Source organism: Mercenaria mercenaria, chromosome 15, assembly GCF_021730395.1.
Source record: "Mercenaria mercenaria strain notata chromosome 15, MADL_Memer_1, whole genome shotgun sequence".
Classification (NCBI taxonomy): Eukaryota; Metazoa; Mollusca; class Bivalvia; order Venerida; family Veneridae; genus Mercenaria; species Mercenaria mercenaria.
The window spans coordinates 67048538-67059967 of NC_069375.1; the positions used below are offsets into that span (position 1 = coordinate 67048538).

The following is an 11430-nucleotide window of genomic DNA, read 5'->3' on the forward strand; positions in this document are numbered from 1 at the left end:
GAAGACAGACTAGAAGTGTCGTGGATGATTTTCCTATTTAGAGTATCGTAATTGAATGTAAATGACAACAAAGTTTAAACAAATCATATTTATCACGGCCATCATTTGCTGAATCTGAAATGACGTAATTTTAAATTATATACATAACTTTATCGTGGCGGGAAGGATAAAACGAGTAATGGATTAACGTAAGCGGATAAGTGTATACAAAAGAACAAACAATACCTTTATTAGAATGAATGAGCCTGAGAAATTGAATCCATTAGCCTTATTTGCAACATTTTGGCGCTCACACATTTTCAAGACGAGCAATGCTAGAAAAAATAAAATATATTCGTAGAATATGAGCTTCAGGGCATTCACTGGGTCTCAGAAAGCTGTAGCCACTTTTTGAGAGAAACTGCCAAGCTGAAACTGAAATGCTGAAATTTGGCCAGATTTTAATAAAATTCTTGTAGCCACTTTCAAAAATCATTTTTGGCTAGATTGGCGAATGGCAGATGAGGCCCTGAGTTTCATCAGCTTAAAGTAAATCCGATCTTAGATATTTTCAAATCACGATTTTTTCAACTAAATAATCTTCCTTTAATAGAAAATTTCAACTTTAAATCCGTCCACTAGTATATTTAAAAGTATTAATCAGATATTTATCTCTTTTTTGTGTTTATTAAATTCTTATGAAATTTATTTTAAAACTGTTGAAACTGAGAAACGTTCAAAACACTCCATGAGGATACAATGGTTATATCTTTTGAATTTACAGATGTTTACTAATCTTGTTATAACTGTTACGCCCTGTTCTAAACGTGCTTCACACGTCCGGTACAAAAAGTCATTCAGTGTTTTTGTTTGCAATACTTTGTTCAATAATCAGTCATCATTATTCATCAGAGGTTGAGTATCGGCAGACCTGTGGTATGCGCAAATTTCCTAAATATTTTCTTCTCTTATACTACATATTTTGGACGTCTAAGTAGGAAATGGATCGAGAAGTGACATCTTTATTGTTCTAGACCAGAAAATGTAACGCGTTTTTTTCTTTCTTCAAAACAGACTTTTGATAAACACGTTTAAATTTCGAATCGGACAGTTTTAACTGCGTTAAACCTCTCATCAGTACTACTTAGAAACAAAGGCTTTTCAGTGAATTCCAAGTAAAGAACGTAATAAAAAAACTTCTGTTTGGTATATAGGTCACTTAGACGATATTATTAGTTATACTGATTGTTAGTGTCAGGATACGGGATATACGCTGTCGAGGAAATCCATATCAGGCGAGAGCGAAGCTCTCTCGCCTGATATGGATTTTCGAGGCAGCGTATATCCCGTATTCTGTCACCGACAAGCTGTGTAACGATTTTATCTTGCTGACTACCCTTTACTTACATGCTTTAATCTAATATTTTGTAAATTAACAAAGCGGCAGCCATTTTTTAAAATCAAAACTCATATCTGAAATGTACTAGCAGGATATGAAATATATCCTGTCTCCACGTGACGGCTATTGACCATTAGAAATGCAAGAAACTTGTAGGAGGCAAGATAAATTTATTTATGCCATTTCATATTTAATTTCACATCATTAAATGACGTTAATACCAAGTAACGTATGGTGTTCAAGATGAGTTTGAGACAATTTTGTTGATACTTAACAAAACAAATTTTCAGTTAGAAAATATTTACCTTGTTTGGTAAATGTATATCGTTAGTTTGGCTAGACGTCAAATGCGAACAAACAAAGATTTTTTCTAGATATTCTATGTTTAGATGTTTAGAATCTTGAACTTTCCGTTTCAAGGGGTTAATATTCTAAATATTTCGAATGTCGCATTCTAGCGAACTTAAAAAAACATCATATGTTTCTTTCTTGACCAATAGCAATTTTCTTTCAAATTGACATTACATTTTACATTGAGTTAGTTTGTTGTTAAACATTTCTCTCTTAGTAGTAAACAATTCATTAAAATGATGGAAATAAGCATTTTGGCATTTACTATGTATTTTGTTTTTGCTATAATTAATATTTTGTTTTCTTACCAGAGTTATCTGTTTCCTTTGATTTTATCGAGAAACTCGGAAGATAGCCGTTTGATTTCCACGCAGTAATGGCGGGAAGCTTTAGTGTCCTTTCGGAAGTTGTAAATCCTGCAAAAATAACGAAACTTGAGTGCAAATGTGATTTACTGCTTTTTAATATACTAAATTCCATTTATGCGACTTTGTAAATTGTTTTGTTTTTGGATTTTTAGTCACAAAGACAAGATTTTTAGTCACAAAAAAAAGTTCAGACTGTGTCAACCATCCTAATTGTGATAAAGACAGACTGAATGTGTTCCTCGCACATTATATCAGGAACGGATGGGCATGTGGGTAGAACTACAAATATTCTGCAAAACAGGTGAAAATGGTTTCAATATGAAAATGTTCTATATACAAAGCGAGGTTTGAAATCGCATTAAATTTAGCAAAAGAGTCGAATACATGTAAATGTATTAAGCCAAAATGTATAAGCTTAACTACTGTTCCTTTGCTGTGAAAACAATTACATATACCTGACGGGCAGCTATTGGCGTCACCAAAAACGCTGTAAGATCCAGGTGGCCATACATTCTGATCTTCTTTTATTGACTTGTTCCCGGTTTTGAAGCAGAAATTCAATCTCCATTCGTATATATTGAATGGTCCCAGCAAATGACTTTGGAGATGAGGCCACTTATCTGATGTTACTCTCCGCAAGCAGCTGTACCTGTCGGTTACATTTCCCGCCTGTTGCCATTTCTCAACATCATTTTTGTTGTTCTTACAATCAGTAATCGATGTGAGTGTTTGTGGGCGTTTCCAAATTAAGGAAAGCTGTCCGCGTCTCCAACCCATTTCACCTAATTCTGGACACCCTTCACTTGGTGTAAGAAGGGCATATGGTCCTGGGGGCCAGTCACTAAGTTGTATTTTATGTCCTTCAGCTGTTTATTTGAACATATAATAGAAAAGGTATCATTTGAAAATAAAATATGGCTAACAATGTACCATTTAAGCAAATGTATTCAACTAGCTGCGATTTTTTTCACTCTTAGTTTCGGTCGACATTTGCCTTAAATTGATGTAAGATGTACAATGGGGTAGGGGTTGCCATTTCATGTATCGATTTAAGTAGATCAGGTTGGTTCGGATATTTTTCTGACTGATGTATATAATGATGATAGCACTTTCTATTATATCATATATATTATATTAACATATATATAAGGAACAAAAAAGGAACAAATAAAATATCAGTTTTCAGTAGTTTCTTTTCTAAATATATATGTTAGATGTACGGTGATCAAATTTGGTTCTTTCCAGTTTGAAGTATTTTTGTGTATCATTAATGTAGTAAAATATTTTAAAAATCTTTACTACAGACTTTTTTGCAGATTGTAAAAGATATGGGTGGGGCAATTATATCAAAATGTAAAAATAAGAAAGCTTTGTTAGTGATATTTATGCTTGTATAATACTGATATCATCATGTATGCATTGTAACATGTAAGACCTTAACTCTCGATAAAGTCAAGTGGAATATGCATGTTGTCTGAAATACCATCATTTTAAATTTTACTTAATTCAAGAAATGTTTAAAACATGTTAAAAAGTGGATGAAGAAAATATCCAATAAAATGAAAACGAGTGCGATGACATGTGCTTTTTCTTATTTGTCTTAGAAACTAACGTTCTTCAAGCCCACGGAGTATGAAAAATTCGTAAATGTACAAAAAAAATGATCCTACATCACTGAGGCCAACATGACAAATTCTTATGATTAAGATATTGTATTTCTAAAGTTCTGAAACATTTTGGATTGGCATCGCTCATCGATGTTATATATTGACAAAATGTCACGATATTCTGAATTGTTATAACAATGTTATTCCTTTGTGAACAAGTTATTCATCCTGTATTAAACAAAGCTCCATCGTTTACATTAAAAATTTATATTTTACATCTCACTAGCCACTGTAATCGTAAAATAGTTGCCTGGCATTTTACAATTATGTAAAAAGTGACATGACATTTATAATAACATTATACAAGGGTAAACACCAATTATCGAAATATGACATTTTGTACATATTACCATATCTAAAAGACATATAATAATAATTAGCTAAATTGATATTAATAGTCGTTATGGTGTTAGGTTTACAGTTTGATATCAGACTTTTTCATGTGTGCCATACTACTTGCCTAAACAGCGAGAGTTTTATATTGTTTTCGACCGTTGTATAAACAACAACAGAACAAACTTAAGAGGAACAGAATGGAAGTTTCATTTTAGTATTGAGCGTTATGTGCGTTACAGATAGAGGATGAATAATCAAATTTGAATTAAGAATTATAAATTCGTATCAAAGTAATACGTATATTTGAAATTAAGCAAAAGGTGGTGTATACATATGAATGACTCAAATATCAGTGTTGCAACTTCCATATTTTTTTTAAAATCATTTAATGTAAATCATAGTTATACAACAATCAATAAATAACTTTACACTATTTGAAATGATGTTAACATTGTGGTATGAGCGTTTTAAAATTTGTTTCTATTTATAACCTACATAAGGGGAATCCAGGTTATACCAAACGTGAATTTTTCACTGATAGAAATCAATTATGCCCTATACTAAGGACGATGTTTAATAAAAACGCAAAACAAGACTATAATGTGAACTAAATGTTTCAGAAACCATTTAAGGATAATTATATAGTCGTTGTGATTTTACTGCGTGATGAGATAGAACTATGATATTTGTTCGTTAAACGAGTTATTTTGCTAATATATGACCCAACCTATATACTAGTGGGATTTGTAGAATGTACTCAAATAAAATCAGTTCTGTATATTTTTTTTTACAAGAAGTTGAAACATTTAGAAATGTTGAGTGATTTTAGCCATCTAGTTAATTTTTGTCCATTTATCATAAATCCTGCACATTTTTTTTCTACAAAGCAAACACCTTCAGTTATTTCTTTCACTTAAACATGTCTTACAGTAAATGTTGTCCAGCTTGTCGTTCTGATAACACCTGGAGTTGTACCATCTACATAATGTGTAGTCAAAGTCAGCTTCTCCTGTAAATGCATCAACGATAACTGAAAATAAAAAGAAATTATTACAAATGTATCGTTAAAAGGCAAATGTTAATTACAATGAAAAAAGGCAAGTTGTTTAGTTTTGGATACTGTATTGTTATTTTTTCTGATTCTTCTGTGATCATCGAGTCAATTCAACATTTAATAATGCTAGGGATGTTTCACTTTCAGTTTTCACACATGAACAGACTCGATCAGTCAAAATTAATTATTATGATTCTAAGCTTCCCGGAGCGAATTTCATCTACAAGCACAACCAAGTGGTGAATGTAAAACGTCCCCCGTATTGGATTCAGTTTTTGCTTTATATTGTTCCGTAGAATCTCCTTATAGTTTTTATCTGTTAATGGTTATCTGCAGTGAGTTTGTGATCATTTTAAAACGAATAAGCAAGAATTGTCGTGAGCCTGGTATACTACATTACGCAGAAAACCCCTGTGGAGTGATATAAACATTCAATTTGGCAAAGCCTTATGTTATATAGTATTTGTTTGTTTGTTTGTTTTGGGTTTAACGCCGTTTTTCAACAGTATTTCAGTCATGTAATGGCGGGCAGTTAACCTAACCAGTTTTCCTGGATTCTGTACCAGTACAAACCTGTTCTCCGCAAGTAACTGCCAACTTCCCCACATGAATCAGAGGTGGAGGACTAATGATTTCAGACACAATGTCGTTTATCAAATAGTCACGGAGAACATACACCCAGCCCGAGGATCGAACTCACGACCCCGCGATCCGTAGACCAACGCTCTTACCTACTGAGCTAAGCGGGTGGGCTGTTATATAGTAAGATCTTTATATTTTGCTTATTCTTTAAACCATACAAGTTTTGAAACAACACCACCAACAAAACCAACAGAATTTCTTGCTTAAAACCAGTATTTATATCTGACAGCAAATAATTTGTCCATGTTTATTGCTTTGATTAAGTATCCTTTTCTACAAATGTTTTATGAGGACATTTTTTCTCGCAAATTCGTAAAGATAGACACAAACAAGTTTGCTTCTATCTTTTGAAGTTTAAGTGACACGACTGAATTAAATCTCAGACTAGTAAAATCATAGAAACGTTTAAATTCTCTCTTATGTTACGTTTCTGTTCAGTGTTAATTGATATAAGCTATATCTTTTCGGGGACTTGCCTTCTCCAATTACGTAACTGAATCCTCTCATTTAAAGCTGATAATATCGTTATTCGTATCGTCCCCCCTTCTATATTTTGCATGAAATTAAAATGTGCTTGTTGGATTTTTAAAGCAACACGTCTATAATATTTTTCCGCTACAGCTTCATTTTGTTGTGGGCCTACTTTGAAAATGTATGGCTCTGAGGCTGTGTTTGTGGTGCTCTGTTTTTCAGAGAAATCTATTATCACCTATTATCTTATGACTTTTTTAACTGTTATAGTGACACAATTATTTGCCGTCTACAAACTTTTGCACGAATTTCAAAATTATTAGGGAAAGTGTTTTTCATTCCGTGCTAGTTAAGCTACCATATTATTATTGGATCAGATGACGTAGTAAAATAACAATGTACACAATATAAAGCATTAATTTCATCGCTTTTTATGTGTAAAATTCCCAGACCTATTGAACAAGGCATATCCAATTACTAAACATTTTATAAAGATAGTCTCACAGGTAATAAATAATGACGTTATCTGTTTAGTTTAAATACCTGAACATACTCGTGCAATTTAAAGCTGGTGAAAGAATACTCCAGAGGTTTGCAGAGTCTGATAAAAGATATGTATCTATCCCTTCTCATCGATATTTTACTAATTAAAAATCAAAAATAATTCTATAAGAAGGTTCTTTGGACGCATAGAATAGAACAATGCAAAGTAATTGCAAGTACGGCTTGATTGAGACTTACCATCAGATGTGATGTAATATGTAAAGTAGTTCAGCACGTTTGATAAAATGGAAGTCGAAATGTCGTAACGTCATTTATCCGGAAAACGTACAATAAAGCATGGATTCGGCGCACGGAACAGAAAATCATTTTATCAATTAATGTCAACCTGTGAGTACATTTATTACTTTTCTAAAGTTAAAATATGATATTAAAACACTGTGATGTCATAAAAGTAGCTTGAAATGTGCGGTTCATTTAATTAATGGTCATGATATCTAAAAAAATCATCAAACTGACCTGTACATTATATTTCACTATTATATATGCTATATGTCTATTTACGTTTTTGAGAAGTTGCAATAAAATCTACATTATAGAAATTCTATTAGCGAAACTGTTATGAACGTTGTGATTTTCCCATAGACTCCCATTGTGAAAAATTGCATGACGTCCAAAGCACACGACCCTATCTTTTTTATTAGCTGAAGTCTATTCTGAAATTTTAAAAAATCTTAGTTTAGTCAAATTCTACACTGCAGAGAACAATTCAGTCCGAAGGTGAAGAACTTCCTTAACAGGGAATTCTATGACAAAAATACAATGTTCATTGCATTGACTCCTTGATACCTCAAAGGACCAGGACATATAACAACAGTCTGTATGATCTAAACGTACTGAATATATATTTTGTTGGGCAAAGTCATACGAATCCATATCGTAATAAATCAATCTCTTATTAAATTCTCAAAACGGTGTATCATTTCATGATAACCAAAGAGCGATAACTACTGTTATCTTTAAAGGTATAGTGAACCCAAACTTCAAATATTTGAATATAACTACATAAAGTATATTTGAGTACAAAATTAACAAACTTTTACTGCAGGATATTTAATCATGAATGCAGTGCTATATGCCCAATTAATTGATATGTTTAGTAAAGTAGTAAAGATAATTATATTTTATGAGGTTTGCTACATTTGAAATAGATATGTCAAGATAAAATATTTTAGTGAAAAAGTCAGCAATGGAAATCTTTAACAGTATAATAATAATTACATGTATAATGATCACGTGAAATCCATATCTGTCGAACTGACAACATATTATTATATTTCTTTAACACTTATCAGAGTAATAGAATATCAGCGCTTTATAACAGGTAAAAGGAAAATATATTGACTTATATAAAATACCTCTTGAAAATAAAGTTTAAAGTACCCAAGTGTAATTAAGATTGTAGAAGGTTTAAATATAAATTTTCGTATTCGCTTTTGCCTATTTCTTAATTGTGTTATTCAGTATTACCTTAAGTCAAAATTATTTTGAAGCTGTCCACAAATAATACTTCGAAAAGAACTGACCAAAACGATAAATGTACACTAATTTGATTTCAGTGACAGCACAAATTAACCTACAACGTTGCACATATAATACTAAGGAATTTATCACATTAAAGCAGGGCAAACATTGATAGGATTCCAGTGTAAATATTCCAGACAAGTTTACTTATTTCAACTTAAAATACATTTTTCAAAATAATTGGGAATTCAATGAACATACAATGTATCGAATATATTTCGCATAATCAGCGAAATTGTTGTCAAATATTTTTTGAGTATTTAAGCTATCAAAAACAAATACAAAAACACTAAAAAACATGATGATAACACTTAGAATATGTTTATGCTATACCATCAAGTATTGATAAAATATTCAGAGGCCTTTGAAAGTTTCAAGAACATTCGTACAAGAACTTATTCTAAGAAATGCTGCCGTAAAAAATAATTACCATAATGTAGTTAATAAATAAATAAATAAATAACAGTAAATAAAATTACCCAAAGACGTCAGAGATAAAACAATTATCCAGCGTTCCATATCCATGTCATTTCTCCATCGAATTATTCTCTGGCAACTAGCTATTCCCTGTTAATTCCGTCCTAGTTCTAGGAAAAATGAATAATTTGCATTTGCGGCACGTACTTATATGTGATATTTGTACCGTTTAGCTCCTGTTTTCATAGTTATGTATTGCCTTACATATTCGCTATTGTATTTCGAATTAGTTATAACTTCAAAGAGTAGCAAGTTATCGCAATAATAATTAATTTGAACAGATTGTAATTTACGGAAGGTTTGGAAAAGAAAAAAAATAATAACATCTTCACAGCGGTTCCATTGTCTCGTATCTGCCTACATCTAGAAGGGTAATAATTACTTAACTTGATTCAAAGTAATTTCAAACCGATTTTAGCGTACAGTTTATTAATAATGCAACAGAAAGTAGACCGTATCTTGAACTTTTCATCATCACAGATCTGTCTGTGAAATTTGTTGACATATGGCTGAGGATATCAAGAAAGTTCTTATCAGAAATTGCTTATAACTGGCGAGTTGCAATATAGGTTAGTTACTTGATTAGTTTTATATAATATCTTGATAAGGAAGTACTGTATGCAGTAAATAGATCTTTCTTCTTCTTCTCGTACGCGCCGGATGGCTGTGTAGTCATAGCGATATTGCATGGTGCTGTGGTTCGTTAAGAGAGTGCCAATGGCCCAGCACCTCTGTCTTCAACTCTCTAGGTTTCTTTCGGGGTTACCTCACCTTTAGTTTCGAGTTGAAACCCTATCCTGGTAACACAGAAGCTATTTGTCCCATAGCTGGGGGTTCGTTCATAGGCATAAGGGCGTGTCCAAACTCAGTGTTGTCATATTTTCTGGTCCTTCTGGACCATGGAGTCAATTGCAAATGAACGTTCGATACATGGTTGGATATTTTTCATAAGATACAGACCCTTTTTAGACTAGAAAAATTACTTATTACATATATATATTGCGTGCACAACACCTTTTTCTAAGTTTTAGAGATTCCGTTCAATTCTTATGAGACGAAGTATACATCATCAACAATATAAAGTGGGAATCTGCAATTTACAGAGATTTGTCCTGTCTTTCCTTCTTGTGTGTTGGCCTTGTTTGGACACATATCCACACTGTGTACTCTTTCTTCACAGTTTTCATTTAGAATAAAATTTGGTACAATACATGTCTTATCAAGACAAAGCTTATTTGCTGAAACTTTTACCCAAATAGTGTCATCTTGACTCTTCCGAAACCAGCTCAATTCTTAAATAAATAACAATACCACCAGAATTGCGTTTACTCTTACTTTTGATTAATTTTCCGCCGATTTAAAGCGAAATGCTCAAAGCCTTCTACATAAAAATCTTGAGTATTGTCCACTCCAAGTCTATGTGAACATAACACAATCATTTGTATTAAATACATGCTTTAAAAATCAGAGTTTAGTTTATCAGTTCTTTTCGTTGACAAACCGTGTACATTTAGAGATGCACAACTTAGGCGAACCTTCTCCGCACCGTCGTACATTTTACCACTAGGATTACCGCTGAGGTCACGGTCGCGGTCAACAATATCGGGTCGATATCTATTTATAGATCCTGGAGAAATCCGTTCTCTACTTGATGATTCGATGTATTTGTGCGTCTAATACTGCGGTTACGTGCACGAAAAAACATGGGCAAAACCCATGTTTTGATTACCGTCTGTCTGTGTATTTGGTTTGTTTGTGGGGACATTCACTGGAGCATTAAATCTTAAAATAGAATGTTGACTGTTTGGAGTATTTAATCCTTTCGAAATTGTGATATGTTCAGATTCTTCGGATGATTTTGGATTATTTTTTTTTCTACACCCGAGGTAGGCGTTTTAATATTACCGTGACTTATATGGTTTTTTTTTCAGATTGAACCACTAATGTTTCATCTACTGAGTTACCGAGATTTCTCTGTCTTAAAAGGGATGCAGAATCACTGGTTTTGAAATTTCAGGGGCGGCAGCACTATATAAAGGGGTTGAACTGTTAGTAACTTGCTGGTTTAGACCAGAGGTTTCAGTGAACGATGAACACTCCTGAGGGTCAGCACTATTCTGTGTGGGTATATTGTTTGTAAATAAATCTCTTTGATTTCGTAATGGGTAATTAGTATGCACGTTAGACTGGGGAAAAGTTGTTCTCTGAGGAAGGATATTGTTTATTACAGAATTTTGTAAAACACCTTATTTGGTAATCCATTTACCTGATGTATTTGAAGATTAACTTAACTCTGAGAGAGATTGTATAACCTCCACTGACCTGGTTTATTTCTGGTCGCACAGGATTAATTCCATTTGGTACTACATGTGGTATCATAGGTAGTTGAATTCCATTTCCGACATGTGTTGCCTGTGCGCGAAACAGTGGGAGTTGTCCTGGATTTTGAACTGGCGGTTGTGAGCTGTTATGGCTTAACGCATGATTCATGTCAGGCGTTTCCCCTAAGTAATTAATGTTTTGAAGTCTGTCCGAATTAACGTATTGATTTCGTTCCTGTAATTCATTATACACTAATTAACCGTCAGCTATCAACTTTGC

General features: G+C 32.9%; 1 protein-coding gene across 3 annotated transcripts in view; it reads right to left on the reverse strand.

The window, feature by feature from the left end:
• Positions 1-8986, reverse strand: part of LOC123557124 (uncharacterized) — a 51354-nt gene extending 42368 nt beyond the window's left edge. For all 3 annotated transcript variants that reach the window (XM_053525509.1, XM_053525508.1, XM_045348409.2), the window contains exons 1-5: positions 8832-8986; positions 5029-5130; positions 2553-2963; positions 2038-2145; positions 226-314 (exon numbers count right to left, since the gene is read on the reverse strand). In XM_053525509.1, coding sequence (XP_053381484.1) covers positions 226-314; positions 2038-2145; positions 2553-2963; positions 5029-5130; positions 8832-8877 — 756 coding nt within the window. In that variant the 5' untranslated portion in view covers positions 8878-8986. The remainder of the gene's footprint in view (positions 1-225; positions 315-2037; positions 2146-2552; positions 2964-5028; positions 5131-8831) is intronic.
• Positions 8987-11430: the final 2444 nt, after the last annotated feature.